A 25,922-nucleotide genomic window follows, 5' to 3' on the forward strand; every position below is an offset into this window, starting at 1 on the left:
AAAAATATATATATATGGTGGCCGTCTGCATAGCCTATGTCCTTCCGCTGCAACTGCCCTTTCCAACGCTGTATTGGGTGTTGTGATTGGTGCTGTGGTTACTGAGATTACCCGCTTCAAAGGTTTGGGCTCTCTCTTTATAATATTAGTATGGATTTATGGTTATTCTATTCTTCTAGCAAGGCATAACCCCAAAATGTAATGAAATCATATTGTCCTTCTTCATAGGAATTACAACTGGCCCCTTCATTTGTTCTTTGTCAATTACACGAAGTCTGAGTCTTATGCCCCGCTATTTGATTTGATTTTCAAGAATGTAGCCCTCTTCTTGACTGGGCAGTTTGCTCTGACTGCTACTATTGCCGATAACTTTTCTATTTTCTTCTGTCTCCCCAGTGGTCACGTAGGTATTCTGTTCCTTAAGCGCCTCTGAAAGGTCATTTTTGGGGAATTGGAACCTGGTATTGTGGTCTCCGTTGGACACTGTAGAATGTACAGTGTCCTCTCCTGCTGCTATGTTGTTGGTAAAGAGAAAGGTTCCTTGCTGTTTTCCACTGTGATAGAGGCAATCTGCTTCACTCATACTATGTTTCTGTAATTCTTTCTAAAGACAGTGGTCCCTAGACTAGAATTAATGAGAGCAAACAATAAATATAGACCCAATCGGTACTATATTTTACAACTGTCCAGACGCACAGGAGTTTTTAATATATAGTTGCTTAAATATACACAAAATACAGCAAGAAACAAATAAAGTGGTATGCAAGCCTGTATCCAACTTAGTACAACACGAAACAAAAAGGTTCAGGCAGAGTAAATTGTTTGTATGAGATGCATTTTGGTAGGACAAACAGATTTTAGTGGAGCCACCATTACACATAATAAGTATTAAAATAAAGAGGTGTATATGGCGTACAGCAAGTCAACAGTGTTTCGATCCTTGCAAAAGATATAGGATCATCATCAGGACATTAACAATGGTATGCCTATATACATTTTGCCTAGATCCGGGTCCGAGTGACTTGGAGGAGGTATGTTTCAGGTGAAGACCGAGTAGAAGTCCAGGCCAAGTACAAGGAGAGTAAAGGATGCAGATGGCCGCGGTTTATACAGTTGGATGCTGGACCAGAGTGGACCTAATAAAGGCTGTAACAGCTAAAAGAAGGCCTCTGAAATGTTTGCGCTGCGGTCTCGAAATCAGAGTGGCATATTGCAGTGGGTTGCTGTATATCAGGGACGGCAAGCCGGTAACCTGTGAGCCGCGTCCTCGGTCTCTAGTGACAAGGAATGGGGTCGAGGCCAATCTGTGAACAACCACTGTTACAGTATGTCTTGCCTGTCTGGATCGGGGATATGAAGGGATCTGTTTCTGTAATTCAGCAGGCTTGTCGCCACCGGTCTGTGTGTCGAGACTGGTGGAGGAAGTCATATAGGAACTCTTTGCGTTCAAATTATGGAGAAAGTTTGAAAGGCCCGTAGTTGCAACCTTGACGAGCAACCATTTCTCCAACTCGAGGTCCATGATTTATCCTGCTGCTCTTTCGGGTAGGCCTTCAATGCAAATCTTGTTTCTTCTCACTCACCCTTTAGTTATTTAATATCTTCATCTCTGTATTCCAAGAAATGCCCCAGTTTTGTTATGTTAGCATTATGATTCTGAACATTTGCTGCTTTGGTCATTAGTGAATGTACTTAATCTTCGGTTTCCTTAACTTATTTGGAGGTTTTGTTTTGGTTGACTCTTAGGATGCTCCTTTCAAACTAAACTGAGTCAAGTTTTATTTTTGTTGTGTCCTTGATTAGTACTAGGATATCATCAAGTGCATCAAGTAATTTATCCTTTTCTGTACTAAGAGTACTCTTGTTGATCTGATATTATTTGTGTTTTGTTGTTAGGGGCTGTGTGGTTCACTTTGTGTAGTCTAAGTGAATTAGGTGTTCGCATTCTATCATTGGTATCCCCATATTCTGAATGTTTCACAAGACAGGATCTCTCAAATGGGCAGCCTGTATTTTGAGTTGTCTAACCACAGACACCCAAAAGGAGCGCTCCGGTTCTCGCAGAATATTCGCTTTGCTGGAACATTCTTTTATTGCCCAATATCTAGTGGAATGGCATCAACCTATCGAGTCAGTTTAACAGTCTCTTGTTACCATTTGGTGTATGGGAGACCCATTTCATCTTTGGTTCCCTGTCCATTATTCAAGACTTGCTATGTTGCAAAGGTTCTACATGAGACCCATAATGGGCTCATGGCTGTGATCACTTGATGCCCCGCAGCTGGAGAGATGGTGGTCTGATTCTCTCTCGTGTGTTGCTCTGTTCATACTGCAGGGTTCTTAAGCAGTGTTGATCTCTGCCTAGAGGAACGAAGCCACACTGGCAGCAAGCACACAGAACCACAGCAGCTCTCCCTTACTGCTGCACCCCACAGCTCACACACATCTACCTATGTCCCTGCAAGGAAAGATATCAGGAGGCGTTCCGCATACCAGATCACAATGACCACACTTGTATGCTAACAGGCCTTCGCTCTCAGTCATTGCTTCTCTTGCCTCCTCTGCAAGCATTTGCGGCTGCCAGATATAACGTTTTTGGCTTAAGGAATAATCAAAGATAGCTGGCACGGATGCACAAACTTTATCTTTCGATTTCAGAACATTAATTGCAAGATAACAACCATGCTTGCACAAACAGTTTGAGGGTTGTGAGGGTTGCACCATGAGCATATTGGCAGATAGCAGTGTGCCATTACCAGACCTTTCATAAAAGAGAATGTACATGAAGTGGAGGCTGAAGGGTGATCATAAGCGAGTGATTTGGTAGCATTGTGCAGTTGCTGGAGTCACGTAGAAACGAAAACATACATAATAGAGGGGAAGCTGTACAGCCAAATTACAGAAAAAACTCCAACGCATCCAAAACGCATCAGCGAGACTCATTTTTGACATCCCTCGCCAAGTTCACATTACCGGCCACCTAAAAGACCTCCACTGGCTTCCAGTCAACAAGAGAATAACATTCCGTCTCATCACCCACGCACACAAGGCCCTCTACAAACTAGGGCCCGAATGCCTCAACACTCGACTATCCTTCTACACACCCACCCGCCAACTAAGATCCTCCAATCAAGGCCTCGCCGCAGTTCCGCGTATCCAAAGATCCACCATGGGAGGTAGATCCTTCTCCTACTTGGCGGCCAAGACTTGGAACTCACTCCCCACTCACCTCCACCTTACACAGAACCACATCTCCTTCAGAAAAGAACTTAAAACCTGGCTATTCGATAAATAATTAACCCCCTCCCCAAGCGCCTTGAGACCCTCTGGGTGAGTAGTGCGCTATATAAATTCTTGAACTTGAACTTGAAGCGGAGAGAGTGAGGAAAGCAGAGTAGTAACATAAAAAAATGAATTCCCTAAATTTGAAGTGAAAGAATACCACTCATTAAAAACACGGTGGCCCAAAATGCTTCATTGACGGGAAAATCTAATAATAGGACCAAAAGCAATTTTATTAGGAGCAGGGAACAGTGAAATAAAGCCATTAAATATTGAGGAAGGGGTGGCTCCAAAGCCTACTCTAATACTGTATTTGATACAATGGTTTCTTTGCCACTGTGTGTGTGTAGACTAGATGTAAACGTACAAAAATATACACTACAGCTTTAGTCTCTTCAAAACAAAGACAGGATTTTGTTTTCTGTGTTCTGTAATTTATATTTTCAGTAATAAAACATATATAAAGAAGAAAAGTGCAGCAAAATTGCTTTCTTGGAGTTTGCAGTTTTTTTTATAAAGTAAGTAAACCAAAGTGTTGCTTTCACAGGTTCCGCTTATACCTGCCTTGAGGCAGCTACTGGGAGAGCTCTGCTCCGCCAACATATGGATACATCTGGTGAGGATCACCCTCTAAACAAGCTGAGAGTGAAGATTGAACCAGGTCAGTTTATGTCGCATCTATTTAATCAATTCCTGCATCTGTAGCCTTCTTAATGTTTGACATTTGGATTATACAAAGAAAGACCACAAGAGTTTCATGCACCTTACCAATGTGGCGTGTGGACGACCGCGAGTTAACCAGTTCAAGTAATTGACAGTAAATAATGCAGCAAAGTGTATTTCTGGGTCAATTGCTATAAAGGAAGTACAGTTGTTTACTGAGAATACAAGCAAAAATGCTCTTTAACCAGGGAAGAAACTGTATGATAGAGGAAGCTCTTCCTGAAATTAACCAGGACTTATTTAACACTTACTTGTTTTAGCCTAACCAATTTGCCAATCTTTTGACTTGCTCTAAAGGATGTAATGAATGTCTAGTAAGGAGTTGCCTACTAAGTCACTGTCTTGCTCGTTGTTGATACAGTCTGTGTTGATAACTGCCATTGATCAATCATAATGGGAGAAAATACATTGATGTAATGAGTTTACTCATTTTTTCTCATACTGCCATTCTGCTCAGCTTCCTTCTTGACTGCTTGGGAATTACCTACCGGTGAAGGTTTGACCACAGAAAAGCTTTTCCATAGCTGTGTCACTTTAGGAACTTAAACAGGATCCTGGTGCAAATGTGCTGTTCGCATACCTCTTCCTCGCTTTTCACCAGTCGTCTCTGCCAATTTCATTTCTGTATGTGCTAATTGATAAGATGTAGGAAGCTGCTTTTTGGTGCACTTCTCTTTTGTTCAGTACCTCTCTTTTTCCTCTGACATCCCATCCCTGAAAGAGCATTTACTTTTAAGGTGTTAGTAATTTCTTCAAGAAAAACCTTTGCTACCCTCTGACAGATATGCTTATTGGGACTGGCTTCTTCAATGCATCAATTGTGGTTGACATTTGACTCTCAGAAGACACACCAGTTAAGTCTGCTGAACATATACCTGTGAGGTCTAGCCATTTCTGCATTGGCATTATACCAAGGTACCTACAACACATTAGTCTCTTTATGGCTAAGAAGAATAGCAAAGTAGGATGGAAGCTGCTACTCATTTAGGAGAAGCACTCTCCAGACACTTGGAGGTACCACTTGCTAGGAAACGATTGAGGTGTGCTACTTGGCTTTCTGTGTACCATAAAGCCATTTACCCCCCTCCTCCCCACCCCCCCTCCCCCAAGCAAGATTGTGTGGCTTTGCCTATGTGCTGCTGGAGTCTGATCAGTTTGGGGTATGTCATGCTCATACATCCTGAATCCCACTAAACTGCAGCTTGTCCTTTAGCTACATCCATACTTTAAGAGATTGACCTAGTCTCCTTTCAGTGTTTATCTACTTTTGTCTGGTGCTGTTACTCATAAGAATCGTGATAAGTCCATACTGTCTGCTGGTACTAATGAGGTACACCATATGTCCAGGGCCAAGTGAGCCATTAATCCTTCAGTGGTGCAAAATTTGAGTACCTTTACATTTGGTCTTAATAACACATGTTGTTTACAGTGCTTAGAAACTGGGAAAACTGTGTTATGTCCTGTAAAAAGTGCTGTTAGAAAAAGAGAATGTCAAGATTTCACAGAAAACATTAAACCAAGTGGTAGCAGACTCTGTGCTAAACAAATCATCACCAGTGCATCATCGTTTTGACATCCAAAGGTGCAATAGTCTGTGTATTGCTCATTTCCTTTGGGTCCCAGCCTGAACATTTCTGCAGTATCCGCTCATTTTAGTAACTCTAACCCACAAAGTTTAAGATAACCAACACCATAGAGCAGTAATGGCATCAAATTACAGCACTAGTGACTTGTCCATCAAAATAAGTAAAAATCGTATTCATTCATCCCTAGGGTCCCACTGCCAAAATACCCCCTTATATGATGACCAAGACAGCACGCGGCAAAAATGAGTATACACAGAGTTGAAATGTTCTACATAAACAAAATATCAAGAGGCATACATTCCATAAGAGTTCATAAATGCATCTATTCCCCATCCAGTCCATTAAGGTCATGAAGCCTTTGAATGTTTGCATAAGCCTAATAAGATTAATTCTGTTTGTAAAGTTATTCTCAATATTGTTAAGTACTGCCCCTTCCATATCACGTATCATACAGCCTATGTTGCGGTATAATTTACTGCCTACTGATATGGAAGGACTACAAATATTCTTTGTGAGATATGGAAGGAACCGTACTAGAATTCATAAACAGAATCTTAAGATCCCTGATGAAGTCCTGTTGAAGGGACGAAACTTGTTGGCTGGGCTGAGAAATCAATAAAAGTGTTTTGAAGAATAAACTCGAATACAAACATCCAATGGCTTTGATGACCTTAGTGGACTGGATGTAGACTTGATGCTTATATGGACTCTTATGGGATTTATCCCTCTTGGTATTCTGTTTATGTAGAGCTTTTCAAAAGTTTAAGTTTTGAGTAATATTTCAATCTATTTCAGTTAAACTGATTTGCTTCAGAAGAGTTCTTTTTGAGACGCCTGAGGAAACTCTCCATCTCATTTGTATCCATCTTTATGTTACCTTCTCCTCTCTCTGTTATTTTTCTTCGATTACTCTAAATGATTCCACCAATGTTCAGGCAACTTCAGTCAACTATAGCATATATACAACACAATATAAATCATCAACCATAAATGATGCCCTTACCGTTCATTCTGGAATTGGTCACTAAAGATTTATGCACTAATGTCTTAGGACTGAGATTGTACAAAATTGTCTCTCTCGGAGCTATAATATGCTGTGAAAAAATAAACGGAGTTTTTCCGAACTGACATAAAATTGCAAAAATGGGTAACCGCCTCCACAACCAGATGTTCTACTGATAACTCAGTACTCCCCTTTGGTCTGTCGAAGATTAGCTCTTGTCATTTTCCATAAGATTTTCTGCTACGGTTTTCTGCTAGCAAGGGCAAGGTTGTTGTTGTTACTCTGTAGATGCTGTAACTGACTTATTGTCTGCATTGTCAAAGGCTCATAAATGCATAGCTACGCTGTTGCTTGATGGAAAAGCCAGCTATTGAAACAACAGTTAGTTCGCTGACTACTATTTCCTCCAAATGTTTTAGACAGGGTGCGTGCTAGTCTCTGGGATCTTTAAATCATTTAAAACTAGATAATCTGCCAAAATGAATAAATCCAATATATGTAGATGACTGGAATAAAAAGCTCGCTCTCTTGCTTACACTGTTCAAGTTACCATGATAACAGAGTTACTTATTGTTGACCTTTACATTCAGACTATTGCCATGTCAAGCAATAAACCTTGACATCAAGTCTATCATTTTAGCCTTGAGTAGTTTCTTCGGGTCCCCAAGAGAGCAGAATTGCTCTTTTTAAAAATATCTTTTATTGTCAACAAGAGGGCAACATAATTAACACAATATTGCATTTAACAAAGAGAAAAAGTGTGCATAGCTTATAACATAACTTATAAACTTAAAGCAATTAAAAGAACACTATAGATGGAAGGAATATACCAATTATAGCTATCTCAACAGCTTATATGCAGCCCTGAATATCTACTGCCAAATGCCCACAAACTGCCTTTAATTTCAGCAAAGAGCGAATTCCCCTTGCCTTAGCCAACGCTTTTTTCATTTCATATATTTCCCTGACTAAAATCCACAAGTCACTTATAGAGGGGAATTTTGGGGAGATCCATACCCGAGCAATAACCAGTTGTTCAGCCACTAATAAAATTAAAGATAGTCGCGTGAGTCCATGAGTCGCCTGATGGTATCCCATCATAATTTCCACAGCTGTTAATGGTGAATCTATCCCAATTTTTGAGAGAACACTTGACCGATCTTTTGCCAAAACATCCCCAATTCCACACGGGTAATAAACATATGTAATAGACTAGTCGCGTAAAGATCACATCTAGGACATTTTGTTTGATCCCCACCTAGACCCGCCAGAGCCCACTTTTAAATTTTTTCTGGCGTATAGTAAAGCATACATATAGTACGAAATTACTGTAATTTCAGGTTAACAGGGTACACTGAGTCATCTATAATTTGCAATGCTTGTTTGATACCAGTAGGAGTAATTCCTTTCCCCAAAAAATAACCCCAACGTTCCGCCAGCCTTTCGCCATCATTTTGTGTATAGCTGTTAAGGCATTTATACATACCGCTAATCAAAGATTTTGCCTTTTCCCTGTGCTGGCAGTCCCAGATCTCATAACTAGATATTGATGTCAAGGCTAAATGTTTCACGAGGTAATCTTTAACCTGAAGATACTTAAAAAACATATGATCGGACAATTTATAATGGAGCTGCAAGCTCTCAAAAGAAACAAAACCATTACTATCATGAGAGAGCGATTTTTCTCTACAAAGTATCAACACAAATGCTAAGATTTTCTAGAAAAGAGAAGTTGGACCTTGTCAGAAATTAAACGGTAAATGATCTCTTCTGAAAAACATTCTCCAAATTGTGTCCCACAAAGATATGTTGCAAGATGGGCATGAACACCCAAAAAAATCTCTATCATCCCTCAAATAAATAGAATTTGCACCTCAGCTCTCCATAGCTATGTTTTCAAATCCTTCTCTGGATTCACATGCTGTGCATTATTCTGCCATCTAGTGACTGGGTCAGAAACTGTCATTTCTTTTGTTTTCGAGGTCATCGTCAACCACCATATTTGGTGGTATACTCGTCTCTTGTGTGACGTCAGACGGTGCCCCAGATGTTCTTGTGTGTAGTCGCCGTCTTCAGATTCTTGTTTCCGCCATTGGGAAGCAATGGAAGAGCTTCCAATGTTTTTTCGGAAAATGTGAATTTTTTAAGAAGAAACGTCAATTCGCCAAAGACCGTCAAAGAAAAGATGACGGGAGAGAAGGGTACCGTTCACACTCCCGTGTGACGGGGGATCCCGCCGGTACACAGCCATGTGGTCGGAAAATGAGGCCAGGTAAGAGACATGGAAAACGCATTTCAATTCTGCCAAAAGTGTCATCACAAATTTGCGCAGAGACCCCCACAAGGTCTGTAACCTCACTCTCCCAATGGACCACAGCGACGAGGACTTCGAGGCCTGTGCCGCGTTATTACCGAAGACCTTGAGGGGACGCCGAAGACGGAGGCTGAAACACTACACCTTCTTGGCCAGCAGTCACAAGTCTCACTTAAAGCCCTAGGACTGTCCAGCGAATACAATGACAACAAGGTTGAGGAGACAGATCATGGCGTAGAGTTGGAATCTGAGACCCACGCTGAAAAGAAGCAGGTGGTAAAGAAATTGGCGAAGGATGCCGAAAAGAAGATCCATAAGGTAATCAAACCCCCGAAAGGCCCAGAGACTAAAGATTAGGACAAGAAGTCTCACAAGGCAGCCTCTGCAACGAAACCAACGTGCTTGAACCTCAACTGAGAGAAAGAGACCCATGGATCCCAACAGATGGATATTGATATAGGCAAAATGCCGAAACCCTCAACAATCCCTTCCAGTCAAGAGGGACTGAGAGAAAAGATCAAGCCTTCGGAGGTGACAGAACTGTTAATGCAAAAGAATAGACCTTCGCCGATGCTCGACGGCAAACAGAAGAGGCAGGAAGTCAAAAAGATGCCAAGTCTCCAGGTAGTAATGGCAGGGCTCTTACAAAGAAAGGAAGAGTTTGATGACTCCTTAAGGGAATTTTGGATCCCAGTGAAACCCTCAATGGCCTTCGACACTGAGGATGACCAGTCAGCCTTGGAGGATCAAGCAACACCAGAGCCCCATCAGGAAGAAGAACAAGAGGAGTTCCATGAACCAAGGGTGAAGAAGCAACCGGGTTCAATGAAGACACGTGAAATGATTTTGATGCCGAACTGTCCGAAGGAATTGTCAAATGCCCTTCGCCACCATATGACCTCTCCATCTATAACAGTTTTATCAAGAGGGCTTCAGCAACATATGGGATACAAATAGAGGAAAAAATGGAGACTCTTGTTTTCTCCTTGAGACACCCATGCCGGCAAACAATGGAAGCTTATACCTGCCAATGCTACTCGGCATTCTAGATCAAGGAAAGGAGACTTTTCGGGAGCCTGTCCGTAACTATATGAAGACTTTTCAAAACACCAACTCCAACAGTGAACATGACAAACGATGCATCTCACAAGGGGTGGGGAGCACACAAAGGCCACCTGAAGGTACAGAGACAGTAGAAAAACAAGGATGTGTTAAAACACATCAACTTCTTAGAAATGAAGACAGTGTTCCTAGCCCTGAAGGTGTTCCAAACACACATCACAGGGAAAACCTTACTAAAACAAACAGACAACTCCAACAACCATGTTTTACCTCCACATACCTAGGCACAAAATCGTTCACTCTGAAAAAATAAGCACAGGAAATCTGGCAATGGGCAATACCAAGGAAGATTGGTCTGCAAACATCCACCTACCAAGAAAATAGAACACGGCAGCGAACAGGCTGAACAGACAGGAAAGCAGTTCCCTCAAATGGGAACTAAAACAAGAAACATTGGAGAAAATCTTCGGGGGCTGAGGGAGACCAGCAATAGACCTGTTTGCAACAGCAAAAAACGCAAAATGCCAACGCTTCGCCTCCAGGTTTCAACACCACCATCACAAGAGAATGCTCTGTCAACAGATTGTGTCAGGCAGATGTGCCTACACTTTTCTTCTGATTTCAATGATACCCAATGTGCTTGAGAAAGCCAGACAACCAGGGACAAACCTCTTCCTCACAGCACCACAGTGGGCCAGGCAGACCTGGCACTCTGACCTACCGGAGTTGTTCAGTGGACAAGCGATCATCGCAGAACAGGATCTACTAATGCTGGTTGGGAGAGTGTGCCACCCAGACCCTGCAACACAACCTGTCGGCCTGGCTCGTGAATATCTAGAGTTCAGGCAACTGCTACCCAGGACAATGGAAATGATTAAGAAAGCAAGGAAACCAACGAAACAAAAATGCTATGCAGCTAAGTGGAAGAGGTACATCCACTGGTGCACAGCTACAAAAGGATGGAGACCAGGACTTAACAGGAGACGGTATAGTCATAGCTAACCTGCAAGACAGCTGGTTAACCTACTCATCCTTAAAGGTACACCTGACGGCGATAGTAGCACACACAAGGAGCACTTCTTCTAGCAGCTTCTTCACAACCCCAGTGGTGAACTGATTCTTGGAAGGATCTAAAAGAATTGCATCAGTTCCAGCACCATTGTGGAACTCCGATTAATGGCAAAACCATCTGAGCCCATCCACAAAGCGCATCTCAGATCATTCACACTCACAACGGCATTCCTAAATGTAATCGTTCACTACCGAGAGATTGAGCGAACTGCAGGCTCTAACAATCCAGGAACCATACCTGCAAATTCATAAGGACAAGGTTCTTATCGGAATCAACCATCAGTTCCTATCCAAAGTGGTGTCCAACTTTCATGGCAATGCATACAGTTGCCACTTTTCCTCCAAGAACCACAAACACAAATGGAAAGAACCCTTCACACTGTACATGTAAGGTGGGCTTTAATATTTTGTCTACAGGAAACGGAAGTGGTTTGCAAAAAAAATAAAAACAAATGTTTCTCAAAAGCAATCAAAGGATCACCAGTAGCCAAGGGAACAACCTCAAGGTGTAGAAACAATACAGACTCGCTGTTCAGAAGCAGGGGTAATACTACCTGCACAATCAAAAGCCAACTCAATAAGAAAGAAGGGCGCTACACTAGCGTTCCTAGCACACATACCCCTAGAAACAATTTGCGCTGCAGCAACGTGGGCATCACCGGACACATTTGTAAAAGATTACTGTGTGGTACGTTCAAATGAACAAGGAAGCACATGTGGGTTAAAGAGTACTACAGCACCTGTTTGCAAACTCTTCCTCATTTCATCCCAACCAACATAAAGGAAGGGATACTGAGGCATAATCGAATGCACAGCAGGTGAATCCAGAAAAGGGTTTATGCTGCAAAACAAAATGGCTACTTACCAGTAGGTGTATTTTTGCATTTTGAAGAGTTTTCTGGATTCACGTGACCCACCGCCTCCCAGGAAATGGGTGAGGTTACCGCCAGGTAGGGGAAGAAATGGAAAAAAACAGCAATGGGGAATTATTCCAAAGAACGAAAAAAGAATCCGAAGAGGTTGACTATGCTCAGGAACATCCGAGACAACATCTGATATCACACAGGGGGGGAAAAAAGAAGAAAAGACAATTCCAGACCCTACCACCAGATGGCAGAAAAATGGACAGAATGTAAATCCAGAAACTGTTCAAGCTGCAAAACTACTCCTATTGGTAAGTAACTTTTTAGTTTGCCTCTCATCTGAGAGTGAAATTCACGTGGGATAGTTTGCTTTTAGGATGGTCGGAGAAAACCTTTTATATTACCAACTCACTTGTTGGATCTAACGCTCCATGAGGTCAAGAAGTCATGCCATTTGACGATGGTCTTCCTGTCTCTGTTTGGGCTTTATCAGATGTGTATTTTGGGCTTTGTTTTGTTGGAGGACAAATATTTGGTACTCCTCAAGTCTCACATCTCTTAGCTTTGCAGGGAGGACCTATCTGCTTCCCTGTTTTCCACTGTTGAAGTTGATCCCAGTTCTAGTAAAACTACTCTGTGCACAGTAGGCATTTTGGATGACAATATAGCCCTTATGCTTCATTTTGAATTGGACTTCAAAGAACACAGTTTAAGAGCAGTTGGCTAGGGTTTGTTCGTGGGCTCTTGACAAACTATTGAACTTGCTATATTTGTTTTTTTACAGTATTTCTCTTTAAATTATGTTTATGATTCATGTTACTGAGTTTGGGCAATAGATATGATCTTGTAAACACGACATGATGTCCTACCTTAACTAGATAAATGTGGTAATAGATTAGGCCGTTAAGAGACACTTCAGTCATTTACATGCTTTCATCATTACTTCAGGTCTTCAATGTTCCTTTCTTCCAAAGAGTCTTGCTTCCATGGAGATGTGTGCCTTTGATTATTCTGTCCTTTCCTTATTCCGGAGGCTATAGGAGATTTCCCTCAGAACCAAGAAATACCTGTTTTTCAATCTATGCCAAATGCATCCCTGGCAGAGAAATCCCTTCTAGATGCCATCCCTAGTCTTGTAATTTTGCCTCACGAGTCTGATGTATTCTTTACATATGGTGCCTTATGTTTCTAAATACAAATATTCTTATTCCTTACTCTTCTTGCAAAGGCACTATCATGGCTTTTGAGAGATCCCCGACTATCCCTGTATTTGTAGGGCCACAATTTATGATGCCTTTAACAGAATATACATCCAGAGAGTAATGCAATTTTTTTTAAAGTTGAACTTTTTGACCTTGCTTAAAGCCTTGTCACTCGCATGTCATTTTACCTGCCCGGGACATTTTGAACGTGAAATCTGCTATTCCAGCTAGTTATACAATACAATGCAACAGAGCAAGTAAGCAAACTCCTTGCTCTCCCTCTTTAAGCTTTACCTGCATGCAATGTTCCAATTTTATTTCACCAAATACAGGTAGTAACCATCCTGGACAGTTTGATGCTTGGGTGTCCGCTGCCACTCGTGCTACAGCCTGGTTAAAGTTCTAAAAGGCAAACTAGCCTTTATTGTTACCGGTTTGTCTCTGCAGGCACTTCTCGAACATTTAGGAAGAGTAGAGGAGAAAGAGCAAGGACCAAATTAACCTTGAATGTATATTTTTCTGTTTTTTTATGCAGTAGAGTTGCATGTCTAATCTGCCTGCTGCAGGTCCCAATTTCTGTTTATATATAATGTTTTCGTCTTCCAGGAGTTGATCCAGATGACACCTATAACGAAACTCCATATGAGAAGGGATATTGTTTTGTTTCCTACCTTGCCCACCTTGTGGGAGATCAGAGCAAATTTGATGCATTCTTGCAGGTATGTTTGTCTTTTGTTACTGTTGCCTTCACGTAATAATTTCAGTAATCCAGTTACCATTCCACCCTGCACAAGTATACTTGTACCTCAATGGGTAGCCCAGTTACTCCCTTTATGCCCTAGCTTGTAGATGGTTAGTGGAGTTGAGCAGTGGAAAAAAAGATGTGCTCTAGTTGCTCAGCTGATGACCTGGCGAAATAAGCTTGACACAAAGCCTCAGCAATTGACTGAAAATCATGTGATTCTGGACACATCACTTAATCTCCTGTAGACATGTGAAATTTGATTGTAATGCATTAAAATTGTGTAATTCAAAGCTGTAAATTCACACTTGATGCTACAAGCTTATAGGCAGTCCCAACACCCTCCATAATGTACAGTGATCTTCCACTAGATTTGCTCTACATCTTTGCAAGCAATAGTGGGCTAAAAACTCAGATGCAGCATCACACAGTAAATTAATTGTTCAGGCAGAGCTTTTACTTTTAAATGACGTACAATGTAATTTACAGCATGACTGGCTGTCCACCAGGTCGGTGGATGATATTTACTCTATGTTCCAGGTAGAAGATCGCCCACGAGGATCTCTCTGCCTATAGTGCAGCCATCGCTCCAGCGACTTCTTTTCCAATGGTGGCATCCACCAACTTTCCAATGTTTTTTTTTTTCTGTTCAAGAATAAACTTTCAAAGTGAAAGTTCATTTTTGAAAAACAATAAAAGTCAATATCCCCCATGCGAAGAGGGTGGGGTTTTCCCTAAACATGGAGGGTGTGATGGCACATTATGATGTGATGACTTGTGGCAGATGGCTGATAGTTAGGTCCGAGGTTTTTGGCTGAGAAAACCGTGATAGGTTCCCCTATCAAAAGCCCTGTGCTTACCCAAACCAAAATAAAGTGGGCAGCTGAGACTTAGTGGGGAAAGAAATGACAAACTGCCAATTTTTTAGAGACGTCTCCCTCTGCTAAACTCTATATGACCACTGTAGATCTTTATTAATGCTTCGATCCTTCTGGGGAAAAACTAACTTCCCAAACCTAGTGTTTACGTACGAAACATTTATTACTTCAAGCCCTGTGCCCATTGTTATTGGATAGTGGTAAGATTTGAAATGTATTGAATACCTACTGTGATCCATAGGTTCACTATTTGAGTGCCAGCCTGTCAGATGAACCAAAGTCTCAAGAGACCGCATATCAAACAACTGGCTTTTCTAATAGTTTTTGCAGCTCTCAGGGGATTGTAGGACAGCTGGATAGCTGTTAACCCATGTTGAGGAGTGCCCTACTTAAGAGACAAAAAAACGAAACCCATTCCTCCGTTCCTATCAAAAACTGGATCAGCATACCACGAAGTTCCAAAAATAAGTTGTGTCCATATTATTGTGGCTACTATGGGTATCCGGTAATTGTTTTCCAGTGCATCTACCATCCAGAGGACAGGAAAATCAGTTAGGGTCACAACTGGCCAATTTTTAACAGTGTGGGAACTGTGTGCTAGATGTAGTCCACCCACATCAATCAATCAGGAGTTTGTAAAGCGCGGCTACTCACCTGTGAAGGTCTCAAGGTGCTCGGACATCCATGTCCCCGAAGTGCCAAACCTCAGGCCCCCATATCTCAGAAGTGACTTGTCTGACTTGTGGGATTAAGCTGGAACACCTACTGGGATCTTATGTTTCTCATGCTATAACTATGAATTAGCATCCGCAGCAAATGGAGACTTTAATTGCATATAACGAAAGGCCTGGCCTAGAATTGTACTTATACGGGTCTGAAATTAAAGAGACCAACGGTACAAAACCCTAAGGCTTAATCTGGGTGAGGAAAATCTTTGTATTCCTTTCAGATTGGAGCTGTGCAGATGAAAGATAGATATATATATATATATATATATATATATATATATATATATATATATATCCCCCTCCACAAGGGTCTACAAACCCTAGGGGGTTGGGGGTATGTGCTGCTGCTACGGGCTATCGTTGAACAGGCACACTGTCAGATTCTTTCTGAACTCCTGAAGGGTTGGGGCTGTTCAGAGTTGAAGGGGAAGGACGTTCTAGTGTTTGGCGGTCATGTGGGAGACGTCCAGTAACCATGTTGGGACTTGCACTATGCAACATGCCGGATGTAGGTCTTTTGTCTGTAGGGTTTGGTGCTGGTGTTTCTTTTGAACCGGGCATGCTCTTATTGTGTTGCAGGACAGCCCATCACCTCGTACTTTATTTCAAGAAAGTCACAGTGTGTGGGTTTGTCAAGCATCTAAGCATGCTCCTGGACTTGAGTGACTCAGCCGCTACCAGCAAAGTATTTTGACTGACAAATGTAATGCCTTATTTAGTGTTGGTGAAACTTGATGGATATTCCATCCACTATATTACAAGTATCATAGGCTATAATGCACTAGTAATTCGGTGGACAGGACAGCCACCATGTTTGTGATGGAGTATGCTGTTCTCCAAACTGTGAATTGGGCCTTAGTCTGTGGACTGGTGTGAAAGTATTTTCAAAGTTCAGACCATCAAAAAAGATTTTTCAAAGTACTGGCGCAGCGCAGACCTATTCCACCTTCTTTGGTGGCACTTGCTTGAGATCAGAGTTAATCACGTTCAATCACTCCTACAATCAGAAGTATGGCTATTCCATTCATTTTCTTTCTCTTTCTGATATTTCAGTTTAGGCTAGCGGAACATCTTGATCCAGCTGATGTAACTGGTTCTTTACCTTGTCCTTAGACAGTCTTTATGAAGCTTCCCTACTTGCTAGGCTACGGCCAATGCCAGATATGGATGGAGGATGGTTATCAAGGACAGTTGATGAAACCTGATTTGGGAATGGATGTTTGACCTCCACCCATGAAATAATGCCAGTTATGGGGTAGAAACCCGTGTATCAAAGGAGAGGCAGGTTGTCATCTCGATTGAAGGTGATAGCAATCTGCAGTCAACGCAACATTTGGTGCAGCTCTACATACTTTGCCCTCATTAGACTCCATTTAACCTACAGTTTCCTGGTCCCACACACAAACACATTGAACTCCACGCAGTAATGGCACACCTTGATGAATGTAGTCATGCCAGATATAGGGAGGAGTAGCTGAGGGGTGTCTCTGTTGGGTGATATTACAGGCAAGAGACTTGTAACACTGTCCTCGTTAAGGTCATCAAAGTACATGCAGCACCTTCAGATTGTAGTGCAGATTGTTGAGTCTGCTTGGGAAAATAATAAAGTTGGTAATACATAATAGGTAAACTAGTCCCTCAAGAAAACTACTTGCAGACTCCAACAGATCCATTACACAGGAACCAGACTTCTCTGCCCCTCAGGGTAAAAATAAACTTCTGTAGTAGGGGATCTCTGTGTATAGTCATAATCTAGTGAATAGTCCCGCCCATGTGCGTGGACCCCGGAGCAATCAAAAATAATCTCTTACAGTGTCAAAAAATGCAGAAAATGCATAGACACTTAAGAGAGAATTTAAAGACAGATAATGCAGCCAAAAGGCTACACTGTCCAGTACTTCAACTAGAAATTTCCACCATAAAATCCACAAAACAGCAAAGCCTGTACAGATTTCCCTTGCTTAACAGCAAAATCCCTCAGGAATGATAGAGAGAAGAACCTGGACAGACAAGCCCCATAGGCTGCCATTATGTGGCTTAATTAGGATACTGTGCCTTTAAGAGAACCTTCCAGAACCTTCTCTCAGTATCCCAGAATGCATAGCAGGTCCAACTTAGCCTCAGTTCTTTTTTCCGGCTCCTGCAAGCAGGACCCTGGAGCATTGAGCTCTCCCTTTCAAGGGTTTTTGTTGGTGTTTTACACTGATTTCGATTTTTGGTACTTTTAAAGTACTCTGGTGACTTTCTTTCTGTGTTTCTGCACTCTTTTTTGTCCAATAATGCCTGCATTATTCGACAAGTGCCCTGAGTGCTCAAGAAAGAAGGCCAAGACAGACTCCCATGAGGTCTGTATTCTCTGCCTTCCCTCTTCCCACATCCCTGAGGAGTGTAGGATCTGCAGAAGCTTCTCTGGAAGGACCCTGAAGGAGAGGAAGAAGATCAGGCTTCAGGGGCTTGAGGAGAGGAAGCTGAAGGCACGAGGTGGGTCAGGAGGGGCTCCTTCTACCCATGCTGAGGCCTCTGGGGGGCTCCCCAGGGGCAGGAAGACCAGCCCGCGCCCAAGGTCTCCGTCTGGGTCAGTTGCGCTGACCACGACGTCGAGGGGACGGTCAACGGCCAGTTCCAGGTCTCCCCAGGGCTCTGGGTCGAGAAAACGTCGCCCGTCGACGTCGAGGAACGTGTTCCGGCCGCCGTCGAAGCCGGTGTCGATATCCTCGTCGTCGCTGTCGGCGTCGAGTGATCGACATCGGAGGGCCCGGCGTCGGCGCTCGCCGTCGAGGCGACACCGCCGTTCGCCGTCGAGGACATCGTCGTCGAGGGGATCCTCGTCGTCAAGGTCGCCGTCGAGACAAAAGGCATCTCCGGCGCCGAAGAGGTCGACGTCGAAGCATTCCAAAAGGCCGACGTCGAGACGGTCGAGAAGATCGACGTCGAGAAGGTCGGAGAGGTCGACGTCGAGGAGATCCAAAGGGTCGCCGTCGAAGCGATCCAGGAAGTCGACGTCGAGACCGGCGAAGAGGTCGAGGTCGCCGTCGAGGCACCATCGCCCGTCGTCGAGGTTTCGTGGCTCGTCGATCTGGTCGGGGTCGACGTCGAGACGAAGACACGGTTCGACGTCGAGGAGTGTGATTCGGTCGACGCCGAAGGACCGTTCGACGTCGAGGGGACATCGGTCGTCGTCTGGACACCGGTCTTCAGCGTCTGTAGGTCCTACGGACAGGCCCAGGACTGTGGGGGGCTCCCCACTCTCTGGTAGAGGTGATGGCTCGCCGGGACCGGCGCATTCCGGGGTGGATACTCCGATGAAGCCGTCTACGCCTCCTCCGCGGCCTGCTGTGCCGAAGGGTCCTCCTCCGAAGGCCCCTACCCCGCCTCCGAAGCCGGCTCCGCGGGACCCGCGTCCGGTTGCCCCTCCACCCCCGATCCCACCGAGGGAGGTGTCGATGCCTAAGTTCCCGACGCCTCCGAAGAAGACTCCTAAGAAGCCTGGAGCTCCTGACCCTGGGAGGCCGAAGGAGCGTCCGAGGCCCAAGAGGTCGAGGTCTCGCTCGGGGAGACGGGACAGATCGAGGAGTGGCCGCGGATCTTCATCACGATCCAGGCATCATCACAAGGGACGTCGGTCCAGGTCACGTTCTCCTTCTGGGACCCGTTCCTACTCGCCCACGCTGTCCGATTCGCCGGAGACTAGGGTGTCTCCGATAGACGATATTAGCACATTTCAGGAGGTTCTCCTGCGTGGTGCGGCGAAGTTGGGCATTGAGGTTGAAGCGCCTACGGCTTCTACCTCGGTAATCTTTGAGACTTTACACAAGAGGCACTTGTCTCGCCCCCTGTTACCTCTGGTGCCGGGGCTCCTTGAGCCCGCCGAACAGCTATTCCTGACGCCGGCGACGGTGAGATCTGTCCCTTCCAGGATACTGAAAAAGTACAGGGCTCCGGACTCAGACCCAGCCTTCTTGAGGAAAGACCCGGTACCGGATTCAGTCATCGTGACTGCTGCTCGGAAGCTTCATTCCACCTCCCCTGCGTCCACGGTGCCTCCGGACAAGGAGAGCCGGTGGATCGATTCTGCTGGTCGCAAGGCGTGTGGGACATCCGCCTCGTCCATGAAGGCAGCCAGTGACTCGGCTTTGCTGGGACGTTACGACCGGTCCCTTTGGGACTCGATGGAGCAGTTCGCAGACCTCGTCCCTCGAGACCGCAAGGAGGACTTTGTGGAGATCGTCAAGGAGGGGATGTTGGTCTCTAATCAGGCCATCGGCGCTGCAGCAGACATATCGTTGCTGTCCGCGCACGGATATTGCCACGGGATTCACCAGAGACGCCATGCTTGGCTCAGGTTGACATCGTTGAAACCGGAGGCACAGCAACGCGTGGCGAATCTCCCGTTTTCCGGAGATACCCTCTTCGGGAAGCACGCGGATGATGAGATGGCCAGGATGAAGGCCGAAGCGGAGACCCTGACGGCAGTGGGCCTGGAAAAGCCCAAGGAAAAGAAACCCTTCCGACAGTACCAGCGTCGGTTTGGGGCGCAGGGTCGTGGAAGGGGGCAGTCTGCTGGTCAACATCAACAGCGGCAGCAGCAGCAGCAGTACAGGCAGCCCTTCCAGAAGCGACAGGGTGGTAGAGGTCGTCAACAGTCCTCTACCGCGACCAAGGGCCCGGCCGGGTCCCGTCCCTGAGCTGTTACTTCCCCCTCGTCCGTTACCCGCTCCGGTGGGGGGAAGCGTTCAATTTTTTCTGGCAGAGTGGAGAAAAATTACTCAGGACAAGTGGGTGCTGAATATTGTTTGCAATGGATACAGTCTACGTTTCACCAGCCCTCCTCCATCGATTCCTCCCGTCAGCTCGCAGTATCAACTGCGCGAGCTTCAGACGGAGGCGGACGTTCTGCTAAGGAAAAGGGCGATCGAAGACGTACCTCTGTCTCAAAGAGGAAGAGGTCTGTACTCTCGGTTCTTTCTTGTCCGCAAGAAGGACAAAAACGAGTTCAGGCCCATTCTGGATTTGCGGCAGGCAAACAAGTGGATTCGCAGAGAAAAGTTTCGCATGCTGTCGTTGCATCAGATCTACCCTCAGCTGCAACGGGGAGACTGGATGTGTGCCATAGATCTACAGGACGCATACTTCCACGTGCCCATTGCATGCAAACACAGAAAATTTCTGCGCTTTCAAGTCGGCACCAATCACTATCAGTACACGGTGCTACCCTTCGGACTGAAGTCTGCACCCAGGACATTCTCAAAATGTATGGCAGTGGTAGCGGCACACCTGAGGAAGAACAAGGTGTTTGTCTACCCGTACCTGGACGATTGGTTGATCAAAGCCTCCTCCTTCTCGGAAGCTCGAGCACACTTCCAGAAGACGTGCGTTCTCTTGAACAGGCTGGGGTTGCACATCAACATGTCCAAGTCGGTCCCGATTCCGGTGCAGTGCATCCAGTACTTGGGGGCCTCCATCAATACGCTGTCAGCAAGCGTGTCTCCTTCGGAAGAGCGACGTTTATCACTCGTTCTGAAGGCTCAGGCTCTCATGAAAACTCCGTCTAAGACGGTGAGGACCGTGTCTTCTCTACTGGGATCGATGGCCTCTTGCATTTTTCTCACTCCTCACGCACGGCTACAGATGCGTCCTCTGCAGGAGTGCTTGGAGGATCAGTGGGACCAGAGGAGAGGTTCTTGGGACGACAGGATACGACTGTCTCTACATGCTCTTCAGTCTCTGAAGTGGTGGTGCTCGAAGGAGAATCTCCTCAGAGGCGTTCCCTTCCACAAGGACATTCCCACACAGACCATCGTGACGGATGCGTCTCTCCTAGGTTGGGGGGCGCATTCCGGAGATCTGCAAATTCAAGGGACGTGGTCCCCGACGGAGTCCACGTACCACATCAATTTCCTGGAACTGAGAGCTGTTCACTTGGCACTGAAGGCCTTTCATCCGTCCTTTCAGACCAACTCTCTGCTTGTTCAGACGGACAACACGACTACGATGTATTACCTCAACAAGCAGGGGGGCTCGAGATCGCGCACTCTGTCGCAGGAGGCGCAGGCGATCTGGCACTGGCTTCTGGCTCGAGGACTGTCGATAACGGCCACCCATCTGCCAGGTGTGCAGAATGTTCAGGCAGACGAGCTGAGCAGAATCGTGCAGGAAAACCACGAATGGGTCATAAACGACGAAGTACTAGGAGAAGTCTTCGCAAGGTGGGGAACTCCAGACGTAGATCTGTTTGCCACCGCCGAAAACAGCAAATGCCGAGGCTTCGCCTCCAGGTACTACCAGCCAGGGACGCTGGGGAACGCGTTATGGATCAACTGGTCGAACAGCTTTCTGTGCGCTTTTCCACCAATTCCCCTGATTCCGGCGGTTCTCATCAAGCTGTCTCAATCCAGGGCGAGAATGATTCTGATTGCCCCGGAATGGCCCAGACAGTGGTGGTTCACGGACCTGCTTCACCGATCTCTCCTTCCTCACATGAAGCTGCCGTGCAGGCCGGACCTTCTCACGAAGTTCGGGGGGCGGATGGTGCACCCCAACCTCTCGTCTTTGAGTTTGGCGGCATGGCTCCTGAAATAGTGCAATATGGCCATCTGAATCTCCCAGAGGATTGTATGGGCATACTGAAGGAGGCTAAGCGACCTTCCACTAGGACTTCCTATGCTTACAAGTGGAAGAGGTTTTGCATCTGGTGCAAGTCTAAGAACTATGACCCTACGTCATGCAAGGAAGATGTCATCCTTCCATATCTGCTTCATCTGGCGCAGTCGGGCCTTAATGTCCATTCCATTAAGGTTCATCTGGCTGCTTTGACTGCCTACAGGAAAGGCCCTTCACAGACTTCCTTTTTCCAGATCCCTGTGATCAAAGATTTTTTGGAAGGCTTGAAGAAAGTGTTCCCTCCTGTCAGGCTTCCTTCGCCTTCATGGGACTTGAATGTGGTGCTGTCCAGATTGATGAAGGAGCCTTTTGAACCCATTCATAAGGCTTCGTTGCAGCACCTGTCCTGGAAGGCGGCGTTCCTCGTGGCCATTACATCGGCCCGCAGGGTGAGTGAGATTCAGGCATTGTGTTGCCAAGAACCTTATACTGTATTTCATAATGCTAAAGTTGTTATGCGTACTCACCCTAAGTTTCTTCCCAAGGTTGTTTCTGATTTTCATATCAATCAGACTATCACTTTGCCTACGTTCTTTCAGAATCCTTCATCTCCGGCGGAAAGGTCTTTACATTCCCTGGATGTGCGGAGGGTGCTGAAGTTTTATCTTGATAAGACTAAAGATATTCGTAGGTCAGACCAATTGTTCGTCAATTATGGCTCAGTCAGGACAGGTCTTGCTACCTCTAAACAGTCCATCTCGAGGTGGATTGTGTCCTGCATACAGTTGTGTTACTACAAAGCTAATAAGACCTTAGGAGGTAAGCCTAAGGCTCATTCCACCAGGGGCAAAGCTGCTACGACAGCTATGCTCCGTAATGTTCCCATTGCAGAGATCTGCAAGGCGGCCACTTGGAAGTCGGTCCATACCTTTGCTAAGCATTACTGCCTGGACACTGATGCCAGGGCAGACGCTCAGGTTGGGCAGGCTTCGCTGCGGAATCTGTTCGCACAGTAGTGGCGTTATTTTATTCTCCACCGCCGCTTGGTGTGGGGATGGGCTTGCCATTCTATTCACTAGATTATGACTATACACAGAGATCCCCTACTACAGAAGGAGTAGTTTCTGTCCTGTAACTCCAGTTCTGTAGTAGGGGTATCTCTGTTATAGTCATAAGCGCCCTCCCGCCTCCCCGGTGGAGTGTTGTTCATGATCATAATGCTACAGGTCTGGCGTTTCCTACGCCCTCGAAAAGAACTGAGGCTAAGTTGGACCTGCTATGCATTCTGGGATACTGAGAGAAGGTTCTGGAAGGTTCTCTTAAAGGCACAGTATCCTAATTAAGCCACATAATGGCAGCCTATGGGGCTTGTCTGTCCAGGTTCTTCTCTCTATCATTCCTGAGGGATTTTGCTGTTAAGCAAGGGAAATCTGTACAGGCTTTGCTGTTTTGTGGATTTTATGGTGGAAATTTCTAGTTGAAGTACTGGACAGTGTAGCCTTTTGGCTGCATTATCTGTCTTTAAATTCTCTCTTAAGTGTCTATGCATTTTCTGCATTTTTTGACACTGTAAGAGATTATTTTTGATTGCTCCGGGGTCCACGCACATGGGCGGGACTATTCACTAGATTATGACTATAACAGAGATACCCCTACTACAGAACTGGAGTTACAGGACAGAAACTACTCCTACTTAACTTTGCTTTTCTCAATTCTGGTTGTCCTCAATATCCGCTTCAAACGCTCTACATTAGTTATACCCACAGCTAGTTCCACATTTCTGCAAGCCAAGCTGGCGGGATAGTCCCAAAAGCACGCTTAGAATAGTGCAGCACTTCTAAACTATCCCATGCTGCTGCATAAAACATTTTGGTGGATGTCATTGTTAGCTAAACACACAAATCGATAGAGTAACACACTGCTACCATCTACATTTAGCCAACCTTACAGAGAAATGATTGCACCGTGTTAGTGACACTCATTTTCATAGCCTTAGCAATCTGTCCCTTTACCTGAATGGCCAACATTAACACAGCATACCAGTTTTCAAAGAAAAACAGCTAGTCCAGAAAAATCCACACCAGTGATGAATAAGACATTTTCCAAACCTCCCCGCTTTACACTGCACAATCCAGAACATGCTCTGGTCATCATGAATATTTGCTCCCAAAACCAATGAGAGGTGGGAAAGGCCCTCCGTTTCTCCGAACTGATCTTCATAAACCAAAAGTCGAGGGTGTCAACCAAAATAAGCAGTCACTTTGCCCTGCTCCTTAGTGCTCACCTAGCGCAGTCCATGAGCTCTTCTTACTCTCACCCACATGCTAGTCATCTGACATGCTTCATCATCTGGTCCTCACCTGGTGAGATACTCCCCACCAGGTAGGTTCACCTTCGCAGTGGGAGGGAGCACTTTGATATACTCTGTTTTAGTGGGATCTTAGAACAGAAAACTTTAAAAATATCTCCTGGAAACCCTAATCCAATCCTTAATCAAGAATGTCCCAGTGATTTGTTAAAACATAACATTACAAAGGCATTTACTGAGCTAATGGTTCTGTTCCAGGAGGACTTGTTTCATCGGAAAGACCCGGTAAGCTCAGTCTCCTTCCCAGATAAGCAGCATGTCATCACTGTACCTCTTCAGCAACTTTATCTCAAATGGGTTTTGATGACACAGGATTTTGTTTTCCTGTAGATGGTGCACATAGGGATATGCCTAACTACGGACAAATGTACTGTCCAGAGATGTCCCATGTGACTGAAGGTATAATGTCTGGGTCATATGCAAAGTAATTCCTAGTGAGGGCAATAGAAATACGTTCTAAGACAAAATGTCTCGTCATGAATATTTGCCTCTTCAACATACCTTGCCCTTCTTTACTCTTCTCACAAATATTAATTTGGACATAGGTACCCATCTACCTCCACAACCTCTACCTCTTGGTCAACACTTCCTCGTATCAATTTTTGCTTTCAACAAGGATATAAAAAGCAGGAAATTACCTTAATTTTGAATTTTTACTTTGGTTAGTACCTTTTTCCCTTTCTGTCAAACCAGTAGTTGCACGCAAAGGCCCTCACTTCCCTTACTTTCACTATATTTTGGCCACCATACTGTTTGTTGGTGTGCTCTAAGAGACACTCTCTATCACTTGGAGCTGAATTGGTGTATTCACAATATACATTGTTCTGCTCCTTCATGCACCTTCCCTCGCCTCACTTTCAAAACAATTCACACCATTGCTATCACCACCCCTGTAGTTAGTGGGTGTGTAATTACAGTGTGAGTTGTCGATGGAGTGTATGCTCAGTTAAACTGAAAATCTTATTAACTGATCCGAGATACAAGTCAATTTACTCGAGGTCTCCTAGTGTCACCTGACACCATTTGTTCTCCTATCTGGTACATTCCCTCGTGATTTTACCTCATTGTGCAAGACACCTCTGTCACATTTCTGACGGGCCTTTAACTGAATTTTTTTTTTTTTTAGTGTTTGGATCCCAGAACTCTATTTTGTTTAGTTTGGAACCTATTTCCAGTTTGGGAGGTGACTTATTACTAGTTTTGGGATTGCAGCTGTCAACTCCGAAGCAGGGTCTCAAACCCACCGAGTTGTCTGGCTTTACAAATACACTCATAACCAGATATTTGCAAGAGAACCGCATTTTCAATAACTTTAATATACATTGTTACCTCTTCCATTCAGACCAGAACATATTGAAACGCATCACCAACAAACCAGTGATTACCTTTAGAAGGGGAGCCACTTTGAAAACTGCTTAATATGAAAGTGGAACTGTAGCAGACCTCAAAGTGTTTCACAAGTGTAGTAGTTCCTTTTGTTGCTTGTTCAATCTCGACAAC

At 44.8% G+C, this 25,922-nt stretch overlaps 1 protein-coding gene across 2 annotated transcripts in view; it reads left to right on the top strand.

The window, feature by feature from the left end:
- Positions 1-25,922, top strand: part of RNPEP (arginyl aminopeptidase) — a 239,082-nt gene that overhangs the window by 88,951 nt on the left and 124,209 nt on the right. For both annotated transcript variants that reach the window (XM_078644158.1, XM_078644159.1), the window contains exons 6-7: positions 3,830-3,943; positions 13,713-13,825. In XM_078644158.1, coding sequence (XP_078500284.1) covers positions 3,830-3,943; positions 13,713-13,825 — 227 coding nt within the window. The remainder of the gene's footprint in view (positions 1-3,829; positions 3,944-13,712; positions 13,826-25,922) is intronic.

This window comes from Lissotriton helveticus, chromosome 5_1 (assembly GCF_964261635.1).
Source record: "Lissotriton helveticus chromosome 5_1, aLisHel1.1, whole genome shotgun sequence".
Classification (NCBI taxonomy): Eukaryota; Metazoa; Chordata; class Amphibia; order Caudata; family Salamandridae; genus Lissotriton; species Lissotriton helveticus.